At 45.2% G+C, this 19,479-nt stretch overlaps 2 protein-coding genes across 7 annotated transcripts in view; one reads left to right on the top strand and one right to left on the bottom strand.

The window, feature by feature from the left end:
* Positions 1–7,293, top strand: part of LOC129816629 (potassium voltage-gated channel subfamily H member 3-like) — a 209,465-nt gene extending 202,172 nt beyond the window's left edge. For both annotated transcript variants that reach the window (XM_055871344.1, XM_055871345.1), the window contains 3 exons: positions 231–331; positions 4,365–4,417; positions 4,549–7,293. In XM_055871344.1, coding sequence (XP_055727319.1) covers positions 231–331; positions 4,365–4,417; positions 4,549–5,493 — 1,099 coding nt within the window. In that variant the 3' untranslated portion in view covers positions 5,494–7,293. The remainder of the gene's footprint in view (positions 1–230; positions 332–4,364; positions 4,418–4,548) is intronic.
* An 830-nt stretch (positions 7,294–8,123) lies between these two features.
* The window catches only part of LOC129816630 (armadillo repeat-containing protein 8-like), a 62,335-nt gene continuing 50,979 nt past the window's right edge, over positions 8,124–19,479 (bottom strand). For 3 of the 5 annotated variants that reach the window (XM_055871346.1, XM_055871348.1, XM_055871350.1), the window contains 6 exons: positions 14,372–14,464; positions 13,953–14,102; positions 13,780–13,875; positions 11,102–11,197; positions 9,334–9,427; positions 8,124–9,024 (listed from right to left, as the gene is read on the bottom strand). In XM_055871346.1, coding sequence (XP_055727321.1) covers positions 8,891–9,024; positions 9,334–9,427; positions 11,102–11,197; positions 13,780–13,875; positions 13,953–14,102; positions 14,372–14,464 — 663 coding nt within the window. In that variant the 3' untranslated portion in view covers positions 8,124–8,890. Of the gene's footprint in view, positions 9,025–9,333; positions 9,428–11,057; positions 11,198–13,779; positions 13,876–13,952; positions 14,103–14,371; positions 14,465–19,479 lie in introns of those variants that run through there. The other 2 variants (XM_055871347.1, XM_055871349.1) reach the window with 2 other exon arrangements.

The following is a 19,479-nucleotide window of genomic DNA, read 5'->3' as shown; positions in this document are numbered from 1 at the left end:
ATGTTAAAATGAGGTGAAATCAAAAGAAAATTTGTTGCAAGTTACACTCAAAAGGCACTGAATTTGTGAAACAACCCATTTAGAGTGGAGTAGAGAGGAGGAGAAATGGAAATGGGAGAGAAAAAAGGATGAGGAAGCAGGGCTTAAATTGATGGCGCTCAACTTGTTGGTTGACAATGTTGGTGTGTTTATTGATCTTTATTCCTCTCTCTCTCTCTCTCTCTTTCTAGGTTTGTGGATGGTATTGAGACAGAGAGCAGTGTGAACTCATCCCAGAAGTTTGAGTTTCGCTCCAGGCTGGTACACAGTGGTCAACCATCCCCAGGACTAGGTAATACAAAGTTTTGTAGCGATTCCTATGTTGTTGATGTAAAGAATATTTGTTTGTCCGTGGTGTGTAATGAGCAACCCGACGCTGCACTTGACACATTTATGAAATTGCTTATCCCAATTACTAATAAGCATGCAACAATTAAGACAATGAGTGAAGAGGAATTGAACAACTGTGTGGTTGAGAGGGATGAGGCAAAATAAATGGCAAATAGGTCTGGCTGTACAACCGATTAGCAAACATACTGCAAATTGAGAAATCGTGTGACTAAACTGAATAAAACGAAGAAGAAACTACACTCTGAAACAAAGATAAATGACAAAGAATGATAGTAAAAAGCTTTGGAGCACCTTAAATGAAATGTTGGCCAAAAGGAAAACTCAGCTTCTTCATTCATAGAATCAGAGTGCTCATTCATCACAAAACCCACTGATATTGACCACTACTTTAGATGAGCAAGATGAGCAAACTTAGGCATGACATGCCAGCAACAAACGCTGACACTACACATCCAAGTATATCTGACCAAATTAAGAAAGACAAGCATTGTAATTTTGAAATCCGTAAAGTAAGTGTGGAAGAGGTGAAAAAAATGATTGTTGTCTATCAACAATGACAAGCCTACTATAGAAAGTGTGTGCCCTGGAGGAAGGCAAAAGTTATTCCCCTACCTAAGGATAGCAAAGCCCTCTTTACTGGCTCAAATAGCCGACCAGTCAGCCTGTTACTAAGCCTTTGTAAACTTTTGGAAGAAAATTGTATTTGACTAGAAACAATGCTATTTTACATTAAACAAATTGACAACAAACTTTCAGCATGCTTATAGGGAAGGACATTCAACAAGCACATCACTTACACAAATGACTGATGATTGGCTGAGAGAAATTGATGATAAAAAGATTGTGGGGGCTGTTTTGTTAGACTTTAGTGCGGCTTTTGACATTATTGATCAGTCGGTTGCTGGAAAAACTTGTGTTATGGCTTTACACCCCCTGCTATAATGTGGATAAAGAGTTACCTGTCTAACAGAACATAGGGTGTTCTTTAATGGAAGCCTCTCCAACAAAATCCAGGTAGAATCAGAAATTCCCCAAAGCAGCTGTCTAGGCCTCTTACTTTTTTCAATCTTTACTAACGACATGCCACTTGCTTTGAGCATAGCCAGTGTGTCTATGTACAGTTAAAGTAAAAGTTTACACTTAGGTTGGCATCATTAAAACTCGTTTTTCAACCACTCTGCAAATTTCTTGTCAACAAACTATAGTTTTGGCAAGTCAGTTAGGACATCTACTTTGTGGATGACACAAGTAATTTTTCCAACAATTGTTTACAGACAGATTATTTCACTCATAATTCACTGTATCACAATTACAGTGGGTCAGAAGTTTACATACACTAAGTTGACTGTGCCTTTTAAACAGCTTAGAAAATTCCAGAAAATGTTGTCATAGCTTTAGAAGCTTCTGATTGACATCATTTGAGTCAATTGGAGGTGTACCTGTGGATGTATTTCAAGGCCTACCTTCAAACTCAGTGCCTCTTTGCTTGACATCATGGGTAAATCAAAAGAAATCAGCCAAGACCTCAGAAAAACAATTGTAGACCTCCACATGTCTGGTTCATCCTTGGGAGAAATTTCCAAACGCCTGAAGGTACCACGTTCATCTGTACAAACAATAGTACGCAAGTATAAACACCATGGGACCACGCAGCCATCATACCGCTCAGGAAGGAGACTCATTCTGTCTCCTAGAGATGAACGTACTTTGGTGCGAAAAGTGCAAATCAATCTCAGAACAACAGCAAAGGACCTTGTGAAGATGCTGGAGGAAACAGGTACAAAATTATCTATATCCACAGTAAAACGAGTCCTATATCAACATAACCTGAAAGGCCACTCAGCAAGGAAGAAGCCACTGCTCCAAAACCGCCATAAAAAAAGTCAGACTACGGTTTGCAACTGCACATGGGGACAAAGATCGTACTTTTTGGAGAAATGTCCTCTGGTCTGTTAAAACAAAAATAGAACTGTTTGGCCATAATGACCATCGTTATGTTTGGAGGAAAAAGGGGGAGGCTTGCAAGCCGTAGAACACCATCCCAACCGTGAAGCACGGGGGTGGCAGCATCATGTCGTGGGGGTGCTTTGCTGCAGGAGGGGCTGGTGCACTTCCCAAAATAGATGACATCATGAGGCAGGAAAATTATGTGGATATATTGAAGCAACATCTCAAGACATCAGTCAGGAAGTTAAAGCTTGGTCGCAAATGGGTCTTCCAAATGGACAATGTTGTGGCAAAATGGCTTAAGGACAACAAAGTCAAGGTATTGGAGTGGCCATCACAAAGCCCTGACCTCAATCCTATAGAACATTTGCGAGCAAGGAGGCCTACAAACCTGACTCAGTTAGACCAGCTCTGTCAGGAGGAATGGGCCAAAATTCACCCAACTTATTGTGGGAAGCTTGTGGAAGGCTACCTGAAACGTTTGACCCAAGTTAAACAATTTAAAGACAATGCTACCAAATACCAATTGAATGTATGTAAACTTCTGATCCACTGGGAATGTGATGAAAGAAATAAAAGCTGAAATAAATTATTCACTCTACTATTATTCTGACATTTCACATTCTTAAAATAAAGTGGCGATCCTAACTGACCAAAGACAGGGAATTTTTACTTGGATTAAATGTCAGGAATTGTGAAAAACTGAGTTTAATTGTCTTTGGCTAAGGCGTATGTAAACTTCAGACTTGAACTGTATGCGGATGACTCAACACTATACACGTCAGCTACCACAGCAACTGAAATGACTGCAACACTTAAAGAGCTGCAGTTAGTTTCAGAGTGGGTGGCAAGGAATAAGTTAGTCCTAAATATTTCAAAAACTAAAATAATTGTATTTGGGATAAATCATTCACTAAACCCTAAACCTCAACTAAATCTTGAAATTAGTAATGTGGTAATTGAGCAAGTTGAGGAGACTAAATTTCTTGGAGTAACCCTGTAAACTATCATGTTAAACTTGGAGTAACCCTGTAGCTATTGTTAAGTGTCATGGTCAAAACATATTGATACAACAGTAGCTAGGATCGGGAGAAGTCTGTCCATAATAAAGTGCTGCTCTACCTTCTTAACAGCACTAGTTTAGTCGAACATGGACTACAGTTCAGTCGTGTGGTCATGTGCCACAAAGAGGAACTTAGGACAATTGCAATTGGTGAGAACAGGGCAGCACGGCTGGCTCTTGTATGTACAGAGAGCTAACAATAATATGCATGTCAATCTCTCCAGGCTCAAAGTGGAGGAGAGATTGACTTCATCACTAATTGGATTGATGAGCGATATTGACATGTTGAATGCACCGAGCTGTCTGTTTGAACTACTAGCACACAGCTCGGACACCCATGCATACCCCACAAGACATGCCACCAGAGGTCTCGTCACAGTCCCCAAGTCCAGAACAGACTATGGGAGGCGCACAGTACGACATAGAGCCATGACTACATGGAACTCTATTCCACATCAAGTAACTCATGCAAGCAGTAACATTTGATTTAAAAACAGATAAAAAATACACCTTATGGAACAGAGGAGGACTGTGAAACAACACAAACAGGCACACGATAACATACACACTATACACAAAGGTACAAATGGATTTTGTGTTGTAGATATGTGGTAGTAGAGTAGGGACCTGAGGGCACACACTTAATATGTTGTGACATCTGTTGTGAATGTATTGTAACGTTTTTAAAATGTATAACTGCCTTAATTTAGCTGGACTCCAAGAAGAGTAGCTGCTGCCTTGGCAGGAACTAATGGGGATCCATAATAAATACAAATACAATCTTCTCCCCACTAGTCTGTTGCTGCTCTCACTCTCCAACACGTATTTTAACAGGAACTTACATCTCTCTCTCCGTGTGTGTGTGTGTGTGTGTGTGTGTGTGTGTGTGTGTGTGTGTGTGTGTGTGTGTGTGTGTGTGTGTGTGTGTGTGTGTGTGTGTGTGTGTGTGTGTGTGTGTGTGTAGGGATCCTGGAGCAGTCAGATATCAAGCAGAGTGTTTCTAAGCTGAGTGACGAGGTGAGAGGTCGTAGTTGATTTTCAGGGTGTCCTAGGATCCATGAATCTCACAACATAAACACACAGTACCATAACACGTAAAACTCCTAACTCCCAAGTGTCAGTCATGTATCTGTACGTCTTGTCCACAGATGAGCACTCTCTCCCAGCAAGTCTCTCATCTCAGCCAGGAGCTAAACGAAATGGCACGCCTGCTCCGGCCCCTCCTCCTTGTGGCGCCTCAGCCAATCCTGACAGCCATGACGTCCATGCTGACTCCACCCCCCAGCAGTGCCAACAAACCGTCCTCCAACACACCTCTGGTGGTCCCACCTCCAGCCCTGCCCTGCTCCCCGTCGCACGACCCCCAACGAACACAGTCCTGCTCGCTATTGGACATGGATAGTGCTGACACGGGGAACGTGGGCTTGCCAAGTTGCCTCCTCCCAACCCCCCCTCCACAGAGGCCTCCAGCCCAGAACCAGTCTCCAATCTCCCCAGAGAGAAGTTCTAAGGACTTACCCCACTCCAACCCCCCTTCCCCTGGGACAGGAGACATGGGGGGGTCACCCCACCTCTCCAACCACACCACCTCCAGCAACAGTTTCCTTCCCTCTGCCCAGGACAGATGTACCCTAGCCTCCGGCACCATGTCCCCCTCCCTCTCTTTCTCCTTGTCCCTCTCCTCCTCCCCCTCCTGCTCTCCCTGCCAGGTTCCCCATCACTCACGATCCGGCAGCCACAGCAGGGGCCTGCTCCCACCGCCCCCCTCCCAGGACAACACGCCCCCGCCTTCCTCCCATTGCTCCGCTCCCCCGTCACTCAGCTCCTCGCCTGGAGACCATAAGCTGAAGTTGGTCTTCCCCTCTTCCTATTCCACTCCCCTCATCCCTCCCCTCCCCTCTGCTTACCCCTCGACCCTCTCCCTGGGCCCGTTCTCCCTGGACTCTCTGAGGGGGGAGACGCAGGGGGGCACCAGGCTGGAGGCAGGACATCTGGAGCTGGAGATGCAGGAGAGGGGAGGAGAGAGGGGGGAGAGACGCTCCCAGATGATGGAGCACATCAGCTACATGGACGAGGAAGGGCCAGCTCTGTGACAGAGACAGATTACATGCAAGAAGAAACAGGAGAGGAGACAGAATAAAGAGAAGAGTACATAGCCCGCTCGTCCAGAATACAACATTGAACCTGTGAGGCACACAGGCAGTCAGAGATCAAAATGACTATAGGTGGAAACCAATAGCACCACTGAAAAATAGACCACCAGGACAGTAGCAAGACACCAGTTCTAACAGGACTCTGATCAGGCACTCTGGTCATGTTACAACATATCCTCCTCTGTCTATGGACTTCATGATGTCATAAGTGAAATGTGCATCCCTACTCCTCTCCTGGCCAAATGTTCCCAACCAACCACCCCTTCATGACATCACATACAGTATATAGGACTGGGAATGTAAACTCTAGTTCAACCTCTGTTGTGTGGTTTCAAAATTATACTAACATCTATTGCTTGAATACCAACCATGGCTGATTTCAAATGAGTTCATTTAACATCAACTTCATATTTCTTCAGAGTTTCTACTTGTTATATGGGGGTGATTTGTTACATACATCTCCACAAAGTACAAACACACTTGCACTGTGGTCTTACATTATGTGACATCCTATAAGTGCCAATCCAGCCGACACACACAATCAGTTCTCTCCCTCCAACAAGTGGCCATATTCAACACAAGACAATCAGTGAGCTTACAAAACACATGGAACCCACCAAAACATGAAGACAGCACCTCAGTAGGTTTTGGAGGTAGAAGGGAGGGAGCCGGTGTGCCACAGAGGACAGGTTTATGTTTAAGAAGCCATGCATACTGGTGGGTGAGTGGAATATACAGTAGGTCTATGAGTGAAAAGCAGACTGTACAGTGAATGAGTTCCCACATCAACTCCAGCTTTAGCCATCCAGCCATTCGTGCCTTCTCCTTGGAACACACACACTGCTAGTCGAACACATCATATAGCACATATCATCCACACCTGGTGATTATGTTGTGATTTACAAGCCATTGACCATTACGAACACCTCACTTTTATTTTGAAAGTAATTTATTTTATGTAGAATGTGTGTTAATATATTTTGTTGGATTGGGGTGTTCTGGCCTTTTTTTCGTCCATCGCTAGTTCAACCAGAGACATCTCAGCGTCAGTTTAACAGCGTCATATCAAAACCCACACGCACCAACAAGCACACCAGTGGAGGCTGCTGAGGGGAGGATGGCTCATAATAACGGCTGGAACGGCATAAATGGCATCAAACACATTTGATACCATTCCATTCACTCCATTCCAGCCATTAAACACAATTCAAGCCATTATTATGAGCCGTCCTCGCCTCAGCAGTCACCACTGAAGCACACACAACTGCCATGTCCGCAGCATCATCTGCATCCCATGGTTAAGTGTCACCCTCTGGATGACACCGGTTTATCCTACAAAGACACAATGCTCAGACATTGCTGAAGTGGTCAGAGGACAAATTGTACTAGCGTTGTCTGGTGCTCGGTGTACTAGGTGCACTAGAGTTGTTTTGGGGGGCACAGTCAGATTGAGATACTGGTTTCTATTTTCTGTAACGGGCTGAGGCTGAGGATGAGGCTGAGGCTGAGGATAAGGCTGAGGATGAGGCTGAGGATAAGGCTGAGGATAAGGCTGAGGATGAGGCTGATGATAAGGCTGAGGATGAGGCTGAGGATGCGTGGAGATGTGTGAGAGTTGGAGGAGTGGCACACAAAGGGAGCGGGTCAGGGGTCAAGATGTTAATGCATGTCACAGCTAACTGCATGAGAGGAATGTGCTCGTTTCAGAACTAGGGGAGGGGGGGTGGGCTTACTGTGCTGCCAGACGTTTGGACAGGCTTCAGATGTATTTTATTAACTCTTACCAACTTTACCAGAAACACGATACAACAATAAAGTGTTGTTTTATAAGATCCACGCTTCTGTAATGTTTTGTACCCGACTCTTTGTCTTGATGTTCAGTGGTTTCATATCCCAATTTCAAGTTGATTTAATCAACCAGGGTAATACCCTTATAACCTGTGAACCTCCAACTGATGCACACGTTCAGTTGTTACACTTGGGACTCGTTTTTCACCTGCCCCACATTGATAAACAACTTTGCTGTACCTCCACCTCTTAGAGCCTCCTGAAAGGTAACAGACTAGAGCGTGTCAGAGTCACCCGCTGACACTATAGTGACCCTCTACGGCCGGTTTCCCCAGATACAGGTTAAGCCTAGTCCTGGACTAAGAATTATGCTCAATGGTGATTCTCCATTGAAAGTGCTTTTTAGTCCAAGACTAAGATTAATCTGGGTCCAGTCCATGTACTACCATTATGGGGTGCGGCAGGTATCCTAGTGGTTAGAGCGTTGGGCCAGTAACCGAAAGGATGCTGGATCGAATCCCCGAGCTGACAAGGTAAAAATCTGTGGTTCTGCCACTGAACAAGGCAGCTAACCCACTGTTCCTAGGCCGTCATTGTAAATAAGAATTTGTTCTTAATTAACTGACTTGCCTAGTTAAATAAAAGGTTAAATAAAAACATTACAAATATTTTATTGACAACAGGATCCTCCCATTGTTGCTCTGCTCACCATAGAAACACACACCCTACTTACTGTAGGAACCAGGATCAGACACAGGAAGAAAACAAAGAGATGAAAAATACGAATTCCAAAAATATATTTATATGTTTATATATATTTACGAGGGATGTATGCACACACAAAAAGAAAAATTAACAGTCTTTTTTACCCAAACGTGTCCTCTTGTGACAAAGCCATTCAAATAATAATAATATCAAGTGAATAATTAGCTAAATTAAACCAAGAGGAAACGATACTCCCACAACCCTGGCCTCTCCATCAGACCCTTTAGTCCGTCAGACCCTTTAGCCTGGCTCTGTGACGTCTTTCTGTCCATCTCCTCAATAACGAGTCCAAAAGTACCAAGGCCTCCTGGCCACAAGGTGGCGTTGTGCTGCGATGGCTGGCTGCTGTACTGCACACTACTAATCCTTTCTTCATTCACATCAAGTCCAAGAAACAAAATCTTCACCTCTTTGCATAAAAAAATACTACTAATGAAACCTACCCCCAGTAACTGTTGGTGAGCAGCAAGTGCTCGTTTCCCCATCCAACCTTGTCTTAAAGTCTCCGGCTGGGATGGGGGTCAGTATTGGGGTGATGAGGAAGGGGGCTCTGTCGCTGCAGCTCAAAAGGTGTCTTTGTGCAACCAAACAAAAACTGAATATTAAAGTGAAGGAGATTAGAACAAAACAATGGCAGCAAGGAGGCAGGTCTCCTCCTGGCAGGCGGTTGGTTTGTTAGTTGTGTTGTTAGGGGCAACAAAATCTGAGACTGCTCCCGTGGGGTCACGCCATATAATGCTGCATCGCTGTTTTCGCCCTGAGAGAGACGGAGAGAGTCAGTACACTATCCTACAACATAATGAGCGCGCACGTGTGTGTCACACCTTTCACAGAGGTTGGGGTCTAAGGCCTGGGTGAGTTTGTGCAGAATGTCTACAATGCCCAACTCCCTCAGCTTGTCCTGACGCTCCTGGCAGCCTGAGAACAGAGACACCGACGTAGGAAGGTTAGAGGGGATGATGTTGGACCCGGAGGCAGAGACCAAGTCCAACAGTAAAGCACTGAACATTACATAACAGAGCTTGTGGAATGTTGAGTGGAATCACAGATGAAAACCAGGGATGTAATGGAGCGTAAATACATTAGTGTATGTTACAGACCGTGCTTCATCTGCACTCCGGTTCCAATTTGTATTTACTTGATCCACAATCTTTACCACTACATCCACCAAAACCACTAGCCCTTTCCTAGCTAACACCCAGGCAGCCCCCCCCAGCATGTAACAACCTGTCATGGCATCGGCCTCATTGTCCTCCTCATTCCAGATCAGGTTGGAGATACAGAATGTTGCTGCCAGCTGGAGCTTCACATTAGAGTGACCCTGAGAGGACACCACAGAGAACTGTTTTCAGTATTTGGTTTAGATGTGTCAATCATATACAGTACCAGTCAAGTTGACACACCTACTCATTCAAGGATTTTTCTTTCTTTTTTTAAATTATTATCCACATTGTAGAATAGTGAAGACGTCAAAATGATTAAATAACACATGGAATCATGTAGTAACCAAAAAAAGTGTTAAATAAATCACAATATATTTTAGATTCTTCAAAGTAGACACCCTTTGCCTTGATGACAGCTTTGCACACCCTTTGCATTCTCTCAACCAGCTTCATGAGGCAGTCACCTGGAATCCATTTCAATTAACAGGTGTGCCCTCTTAAAAGTTAATTTGTGGAATCTCTTTCCTTCTTTAATGCGTTTGAGCCAATCAGCTCTGTTGTGACAAGGTAGGGGGGTATACAGAAGATAGCCCTATTTGGTAAAAGTCCATATTATGGCAAGAACATTTCAAATAAGCAAAGAGAAATGACAGTCCATCATTACTTTAAGACATGGCCAGTCAATCCGAAAAATGTCAATAACTTTGAAAGTTTCTTCAAGTGCAGTCACAAAAACCATCAAGCGCTATGATGAAACTGGCTCTCATGAGGACCGCCACAGGAAAGGAAGACCCAGAGAGTTACCTCTGCTGCAGAGGATAAGTTCATTAGAGTTAACTGCACCTCAGATTGCAGCCCAAATAAATGCTTCACAGAGTTCAAGTAACAGACATCAAATGTTCAGAGGAGACTGCGTGAATCAGGCCTTCATGGTCGAATTGCTGCAAAGAAACCACTACTAAAGGACACTAAGAAGAAGAGACTTGCTTGGGCCAAAAAACACAAGCAATGGACATTAGACCGGTGGAAATCTGTCCTTTGGTAGGATGAGTCCAAATTTGAGATTTTTGGTTCCAACCGCTGTGTCTTTGTGAGACGCAGAGTAGGTGACCGAATGTGTGGTTCCCACCGTGAAGCATGGAGGTGGTGTGATGGTGCTTTGCTGGTGACACTGTCATGATTTATTTAGAATTCAAGGCACACTAAACCAGCATGGCTACCACAGCATTCTGCAGCGATACACCATCCCATCTGGTTTCCGCTTAATGGGACTATCATTTGTTTTTCAACAGAACAATGACCCAAAACACACCTCCAGGCTGTGTAAGGGCTATTTGACCAAGAAGGACAGCGATGGAGTGCTGCATCAGATGACCTGGCCTCCACAATCACCTGACCTCATCCCAATTGAGATGGTTTGGGATGAGTTGGATCGCAGAGTGAAGGAAAAGCAGCCAACAAGTGCTCAGCATATGTGGGAACTCCTTCAAGACTGTTGGAAAAGCATTCCTGGTGACGCTGGGTGAGATAATGCCAAGAGTGTGCAAAGCTGTCATCAAGGCAAAGTTTCATAGTTTTGATGTCTTCACTATTACTCGACATTGTAGAAAATAGTAAAGAACAAGAATAACCCTTGAATGAGTAGGTGTGTCCAAATGTTTGACTGGTACTGTATGTAGAGAGATGGTCAAACTCGTTCTAAATAAACATTACCCCAAGTGGATACATGCAAATATCAAGGTTGGCAACAGAGAGTTCAGTGAATTTGAGAACAAACCTATATTTTACCATTAAGTATTGCTACAGTGGCTCATGGAGGGAAGAGACTCTACCATGTAATATTTGATTTTCTGGAGGATGTCGTCATTGGTCATGATGAGTTCCTTGGCTGTGTTGCCATCAGCAATGTTGGCTAGGATGCAGAGTGTCTGAAATAGAGAGAGCAGTTAAAGGTCGTGTTCCCCTGCCCAGGCGTGGCTGACGCATGCCAGATCGTACACCATCTGGATAGGTATTTTACGTACCAGCTACCCACATCATATGTTACAGCAATCTGGTGCCCAACGGCACAGTCAATGACTTGGCACGCAATCGTTGGTTGATGCAGGCAATGTCTGAGCAGAGGAACACGACCAGTGACACTGGTGTTCTGACCTACAGTATGTTGAGGGGGTCCTACCTGCTCCTTGACCTACAGTATGTTGAGTGGGTCCTACCTGCTCCTTGACCTACAGTATGTTGAGAGGGTCCTACCTGCTCCTTGACCTACAGTATGTTGAGAGTTTCCTACCTGCTCCTTGACCTACAGTATGTTGAGTGGGTCCTACCTGCTCCTTGACCTACAGTATGTTGAGGGGGTCCTACCTGCTCCTTGACCTACAGTATGTTGAGGGGGTCCTACCTGCTCCTTGACCTACAGTATGTTGAGGGGGTCCTACATGCTCCTTGACCTACAGTATGTTGAGGGGGTCCTACCTGCTCCTTGACCTACAGTATGTTGAGGGGGTCCTACCTGCTCCTTGACCTACAGTATGTTGAGGGGGTCCTACCTGCTCCTTGACCTACAGTATGTTGAGAGGGTCCTACCTGCTCCTTGACCTACAGTATGTTGAGGGGGTCCTACCTGCTCCTTGACCTACAGTATGTTGAGAGGGTCCTACCTGCTCCTTGACCTACAGTATGTTGAGGGGGTCCTACCTGCTCCTTGACCTACAGTATGTTGAGGGGGTCCTACCTGCTCCTTGACCTACAGTATGTTGAGAGGGTCCTACCTGCTCCTTGACCTACAGTATGTTGAGAGGGTCCTACCTGCTCCTTGACCTACAGTATGTTGAGAGGGTCCTACCTGCTCCTTGACCTACAGTATGTTGAGAGGGTCCTACCTGCTCCTTGACCTACAGTATGTTGAGAGGGTCCTACCTGCTCCTTGACCTACATTATGTTGAGAGGGTCCTACCTGCTCCTTGACCTACAGTATGTTGAGAGGGTCCTACCTGCTCCTTGACCTACAGTATGTTGAGAGGGTCCTACCTGCACCTTGACCTACAGTATGTTGAGGGGGTCCTACCTGCTCCTTGACCTACAGTATGTTGAGGGGGTCCTACCTGCTCCTTGACCTACAGTATGTTGAGAGGGTCCTACCTGCTCCTTGACCTACAGTATGTTGAGAGGGTCCTACCTGCTCCTTGACCTACAGTATGTTGAGGGGGTCCTACCTGCTCCTTGACCTACAGTATGTTGAGTGGGTCCTACCTGCTCCTTGACCTACAGTATGTTGAGTGGGTCCTACCTGCTCCTTGACCTACAGTATGTTGAGGGGGTCCTACCTGCTCCTTGACCTACAGTATGTTGAGGGGGTCCTACCTGCTCCTTGACCTACAGTATGTTGAGGGGGTCCTACCTGCTCCTTGACCTACAGTATGTTGAGAGGGTCCTACCTGCTCCTTGACCTACAGTATGTTGAGGGGGTCCTACCTGCTCCTTGACCTACAGTATGTTGAGGGGGTCCTACCTGCTCCTTGACCTACAGTATGTTGAGAGGGTCCTACCTGCTCCTTGACCTACAGTATGTTGAGTTGGTCCTACCTGCTCCTTGACCTACAGTATGTTGAGGGGGTCCTACCTGCTCCTTGACCTACAGTATGTTGAGAGGGTCCTACCTGCTCCTTGACCTACAGTATGTTGAGGGGGTCCTACCTGCTCCTTGACCTACAGTATGTTGAGGGGGTCCTACCTGCTCCTTGATCTACAGTATGTTGAGTGGGTCCTACCTGCTCCTTGACCTACAGTATGTTGAGAGGGTCCTACCTGCTCCTTGACCTACAGTATGTTGAGGGGGTCCTACCTGCTCCTTGACCTACAGTATGTTGAGGGGGTCCTACCTGCTCCTTGACCTACAGTATGTTGAGGGGGTCCTACCTGCTCCTTGACCTACAGTATGTTGAGGGGGTCCTACCTGCTCCTTGACCTACAGTATGTTGAGAGGGTCCTACCTGCTCCTTGACCTACAGTATGTTGAGGGGGTCCTACCTGCTCCTTGACCTACAGTATGTTGAGAGGGTCCTACCTGCTCCATGACCTACAGTATGTTGAGGGGGTCCTACCTGCTCCTTGACCTACAGTATGTTGAGAGGGTCCTACCTGCTCCTTGACCTACAGTATGTTGAGGGGGTCCTACCTGCTCCTTGACCTACAGTATGTTGAGAGGGTCCTACCTGCTCCTTGACCTACAGTATGTTGAGGGGGTCCTACCTGCTCCTTGACCTACAGTATGTTGAGAGGGTCCTACCTGCTCCTTGACCTACAGTATGTTGAGGGGGTCCTACCTGCTCCTTGACCTACAGTATGTTGAGAGGGTCCTACCTGCTCCTTGACCTACAGTATGTTGAGAGGGTCCTACCTGCTCCTTGACCTACAGTATGTTGAGTGGGTCCTACCTGCTCCTTGACCTACAGTATGTTGAGTGGGTCCTACCTGCTCCTTGACCTACAGTATGTTGAGGGGGTCCTACCTGCTCCTTGACCTCGATGCTGTGTTCCCCCTCCAGGATCAGAGTGACCGCCTGCATGATCTGCTTCCCATGGGAACTCATGATCTGGTCTATGTGCTGAGAGAGAGAGAGAGAGATTTTGTCTTTAAAGGAATTTGGAGAGCTGTGTCTGTCTGTCTGTGTGTCTGTCTTACAGGTCGTGTGGAGAGCAGGTTCCGTAGCAGGCCCAAGGTCTTCATCAGGACGTTAGTGTCCGGGTCAGAGAGCAGACGGAAAAGCTGCTCCGTCCCCAAAGCTCTCACAATCTCCCCTTTCAACTTCTGGTCTGCTTGGAACGCCATGTTCTAAACACACACACACACACACACACACACACAAGGGTGTAGGTTAGACAGACACCTTCTAAACTAGGGTTGCAAAACGACAGACACTACCAAAGGTCTGGTTGGAAGATTGTCAGCTGTAGCTTTCCCTCACTGCCTATTCTCTACTGATTCTGAGAATCCTCCAGCCAAGATTGTTAAGAAACCTGGGAAGTTTGGTTATGCAACCTTTTTTAGAGGTAAAGTGGGCGAGCAGAGCAAGACAGAGAGGGGGTAAAGTGGGGACTCACCATGAGAGCCCAAATGCCGTTGACCCTCAGGGCTGAACTGTCACTCTGGGTCAGACCGCACATTAACACTATCACCCCTGACTCCAGGATAGGCTGCAGACATACACAAAACACATACATTTTCTCCCACTGGGCAAGATAAACGGCACATATACAACCTAAAGCTAATATTTAGTCATAAAAAGTCATGCAAAAACAAGTAATTTCACAATTTTACTGAGTTGAGTTTGTCGATCAATCATGTAGCGGTCTAGGTAACACTAGTAGTGTTGTATTGCTGCCTGCCACTAGGTAACAGTAGTAGTGTTGTATTGCTGCCTGCCACTAGGTAACAGCAGTAGTGTTGTATTGCTGCCTGCCACTAGGTAACAGTAGTAGTGTTGTATTGCTGCCACTAGGTAACAGTAGTAGTGTTGTATTGCTGCCTGCCACTAGGTAACAGTAGTAGTGTTGTATTGCTGCCTACCACTAGGTAACAGTAGTAGTGTTGTATTGCTGCCTACCACTAGGTAACAGTAGTAGTGTTGTATTGCTGCCTACCACTAGGTAACAGTAGTAGTGTTGTATTGCTGTCTACCACTAGGTAACACTAGTAGTGTTGTATTGCTGTCTACCACTAGGTAACAGTAGTAGTGTTGTATTGCTGCCACTAGGTAACAGTAGTAGTGTTGTATTGCTGCCTACCACTAGGTAACAGTAGTAGTGTTGTATTGCTGCCACTAGGTAACAGTAGTAGTGTTGTATTGCTGCCACTAGGTAACAGTAGTAGTGTTGTATTGCTGCCACTAGGTAACACTAGTAGTGTTGTATTGCTGCCTGCCACTAGGTAACAGTAGTAGTGTTGTATTGCTGCCTGCCACTAGGTAACAGTAGTAGTGTTGTATTGCTGCCTGCCACTAGGTAACAGTAGTAGTGTTGTATTGCTGCCACTAGGTAACAGTAGTAGTGTTGTATTGCTGTCTACCACTAGGTAACACTAGTAGTGTTGTATTGCTGTCTACCACTAGGTAACAGTAGTAGTGTTGTATTGCAGTCTGCCACTAGGTAACAGTAGTAGTGTTGTATTGCTGTCTGCCACTAGGTAACAGTAGTAGTGTTGTATTGCTGCCTGCCACTAGGTAACAGTAGTAGTGTTGTATTGCTGCCTGCCACTAGGTAACAGTAGTAGTGTTGTATTGCTGCCTGCCACTAGGTAACAGTAGTAGTGCTGTATTGCTGCCACTAGGTAACAGTAGTAGTGTTGTATTGCTGCCTGCCACTAGGTAACAGTAGTAGTGTTGTATTGCTGTCTGCCACTAGGTAACAGTAGTAGTGTTGTATTGCTGTCTGCCACTAGGTAACAGTAGTAGTGTTGTATTGCTGCCACTAGGTAACAGTAGTAGTGTTGTATTGCTGCCTGCCACTAGGTAACAGTAGTAGTGTTGTATTGCTGCCTGCCACTAGGTAACAGTAGTAGTGTTGTATTGCTGCCACTAGGTAACAGTAGTAGTGTTGTATTGCTGCCACTAGGTAACAGTAGTAGTGTTGTATTGCTGTCTACCACTAGGTAACAGTAGTAGTGTCGTATTGCTGCCACTAGGTAACAGTAGTAGTGTTGTATTGCTGCCACTAGGTAACAGTAGTAGTGTTGTATTGCTGCCACTAGGTAACAGTAGTAGTGTTGTATTGCTGTCTACCACTAGGTAACAGTAGTAGTGTTGTATTGCTGTCTACCACTAGGTAACAGTAGTAGTGTTGTATTGCTGTCTACCACTAGGTAACAGTAGTAGTGTTGTATTGCTGTCTACCACTAGGTAACAGTAGTAGTGTTGTATTGCTGTCTGCCACTAGGTAACAGTAGTAGTGTTGTATTGCTGCCACTAGGTAACAGTAGTAGTGTTGTATTGCTGCCTACCACTAGGTAACAGTAGTAGTGTTGTATTGCTGCCTACCACTAGGTAACAGTAGTAGTGTTGTATTGCTGTCTGCCACTAGGTAACAGTAGTAGTGTTGTATTGCTGCCTGCCACTAGGTAACAGTAGTAGTGTTGTATTGCTGTCTGCCACTAGGTAACAGTAGTAGTGTTGTATTGCTGCCACTAGGTAACAGTAGTAGTGTTGTATTGCTGCCTACCACTAGGTAACAGTAGTAGTGTTGTATTGCTGCCACTAGGTAACAGTAGTAGTGTTGTATTGCTGTCTGCCACTAGGTAACAGTAGTAGTGTTGTATTGCTGTCTGCCACTAGGTAACAGTAGTAGTGTTGTATTGCTGTCTGCCACTAGGTAACAGTAGTAGTGTTGTATTGCTGCCTGCCACTAGGTAACAGTAGTAGTGTTGTATTGCTGCCTGCCACTAGGTAACAGTAGTAGTGTTGTATTGCTGCCTGCCACTAGGTAACAGTAGTAGTGTTGTATTGCTGCCTGCCACTAGGTAACAGTAGTAGTGTTGTATTGCTGCCACTAGGTAACAGTAGTAGTGTTGTATTGCTGCCACTAGGTAACAGTAGTAGTGTTGTATTGCTGCCACTAGGTAACAGTAGTAGTGTTGTATTGCTGCCACTAGGTAACAGTAGTAGTGTTGTATTGCTGCCACTAGGTAACAGTAGTAGTGTTGTATTGCTGCCACTAGGTAACAGTAGTAGTGTTGTATTGCTGTCTGCCACTAGGTAACAGTAGTAGTGTTGTATTGCTGTCTGCCACTAGGTAACAGTAGTAGTGTTGTATTGCTGTCTGCCACTAGGTAACAGTAGTAGTGTTGTATTGCTGTCTGCCACTAGGTAACAGTAGTAGTGTTGTATTGCTGCCACTAGGTAACACTAGTAGTGTTGTATTGCTGCCACTAGGTAACACTAGTAGTGTTGTATTGCTGCCACTAGGTAACAGTAGTAGTGTTGTATTGCTGCCACTAGGTAAAAGTAGTAGTGTTGTATTGCTGCCTGCCACTAGGTAACAGTAGTAGTGTTGTATTGCTGTCTGCCACTAGGTAACAGTAGTAGTGTTGTATTGCTGCCACTAGGTAACAGTAGTAGTGTTGTATTGCTGCCTACCACTAGGTAACAGCAGTAGTGTTGTATTGCTGCCTACCACTAGGTAACAGTAGTAGTGTTGTATTGCTGCCACTAGGTAACAGTAGTAGTGTTGTATTGCTGCCTGCCACTAGGTAACAGTAGTAGTGTTGTATTGCTGCAACTAGGTAACAGTAGTAGTGTTGTATTGCTGCCACTAGGTAACAGCAGGAGTGTTGTATTGCTGCCACTAGGTAACAGTAGTAGTGTTGTATTGCTGCCTGCCACTAGGTAACAGTAGTAGTGTTGTATTGCTGCCTGCCACTAGGTAACAGTAGTAGTGTTGTATTGCTGCCTGCCACTAGGTAACACTAGTAGTGTTGTATTGCTGTCTACCACTAGGTAACAGTAGTAGTGTCGTATTGCTGCCACTAGGTAACAGTAGTAGTGTTGTATTGCTGCCACTAGGTAACAGTAGTAGTGTTGTATTGCTGTCTACCACTAGGTAACAGTAGTAGTGTTGTATTGCTGTCTCCCACTAGGTAACAGTAGTAGTGTTGTATTGCTGTCTACCACTAGGTAACAGTAGTAGTGTTGTATTGCTGTCTACCACTAGGTAACAGTAGTAGTGTTGTATTGCTGTCTGCCACTAGGTAACAGTAGTAGTGTTGTATTGCTGCCACTAGGTAACAGTAGTAGTGTTGTATTGCTGCCTGCCACTAGGTAACAGTAGTAGTGTTGTATTGCTGTCTGCCACTAGGTAACAGTAGTAGTGTTGTATTGCTGTCTGCCACTAGGTAACAGTAGTAGTGTTGTATTGCTGCCACTAGGTAACAGTAGTAGTGTTGTATTGCTGCCTACCACTAGGTAACAGTAGTAGTGTTGTATTGCTGCCACTAGGTAACAGTAGTAGTGTTGTATTGCTGTCTGCCACTAGGTAACAGTAGTAGTGTTGTATTGCTGTCTGCCACTAGGTAACAGTAGTAGTGTTGTATTGCTGTCTGCCACTAGGTAACAGTAGTAGTGTTGTATTGCTGTCTGCCACTAGGTAACAGTAGTAGTGTTGTATTGCTGCCTGCCACTAGGTAACAGTAGTAGTGTTGTATTGCTGCCACTAGGTAACAGTAGTAGTGTTGTATTGCTGCCACTAGGTAACAGTAGTAGTGTTGTATTGCTGCCTGCCACTAGGTAACAGTAGTAGTGTTGTATTGCTGCCACTAGGTAACAGTAGTAGTGTTGTATTGCTGTCTGCCACTAGGTAACAGTAGTAGTGTTGTATTGCTGTCTGCCACTAGGTAACAGTAGTAGTGTTGTATTGCTGTCTGCCACTAGGTAACAGTAGTAGTGTTGTATTGCTGTCTGCCACTAGGTAACAGTAGTAGTGTTGTATTGCTGTCTGCCACTAGGTAACAGTAGTAGTGTTGTATTGATGTCTGCCACTAGGTAACAGTAGTAGTGTTGTATTGCTGTCTGCCACTAGGTAACAGTAGTAGTGTTGTATTGCTGTCTGCCACTAGGTAACACTAGTAGTGTTGTATTGCTGCCACTAGGTAACACTAGTAGTGTTGTATTGCTGCCACTAGGTAACAGTAGTAGTGTTGTATTGCTGCCTGCCACTAGGTAACAGTAGTAGTGTTGTATTGCTGCCTGCCACTAGGTAACAGTAGTAGTGTTGTATTGCTGCCTGCCACTAGGTAACAGTAGTAGTGTTGTATTGCTGCCACTAGGTAACAGTAGTAGTGTATTATTGCTTCCACTAGGTAACAGTAGTAGTGTTGTATTGCTGCCACTAGGTAACAGTAGTAGTGTTGTATTGCTGTCTGCCACTAGGTAACAGTAGTAGTGTTGTATTGCTGTCTGCCACTAGGTAACAGTAGTAGTGTTGTATTGCTGCCACTAGGTAACACTAGTAGTGTTGTATTGCTGCCACTAGGTAACAGTAGTAGTGTTGTATTGCTGCCACTAGGTAACAGTAGTAGTGTTGTATTGCTGTCTACCACTAGGTAACAGTAGTAGTGTTGTATTGCTGTCTGCCACTAGGTAAAAGTAGTAGTGTTGTATTGCTGCCTGCCACTAGGTAACAGTAGTAGTGTTGTATTGCTGTCTGCCACTAGGTAACAGTAG

The sequence above is a fragment of the Salvelinus fontinalis genome, chromosome 19, assembly GCF_029448725.1.
Source record: "Salvelinus fontinalis isolate EN_2023a chromosome 19, ASM2944872v1, whole genome shotgun sequence".
Classification (NCBI taxonomy): domain Eukaryota; kingdom Metazoa; phylum Chordata; class Actinopteri; order Salmoniformes; family Salmonidae; genus Salvelinus; species Salvelinus fontinalis.
The sequence above is the reverse complement of the archived record's forward strand: the minus strand, read 5'-3'. Positions and strand labels throughout refer to the sequence as shown.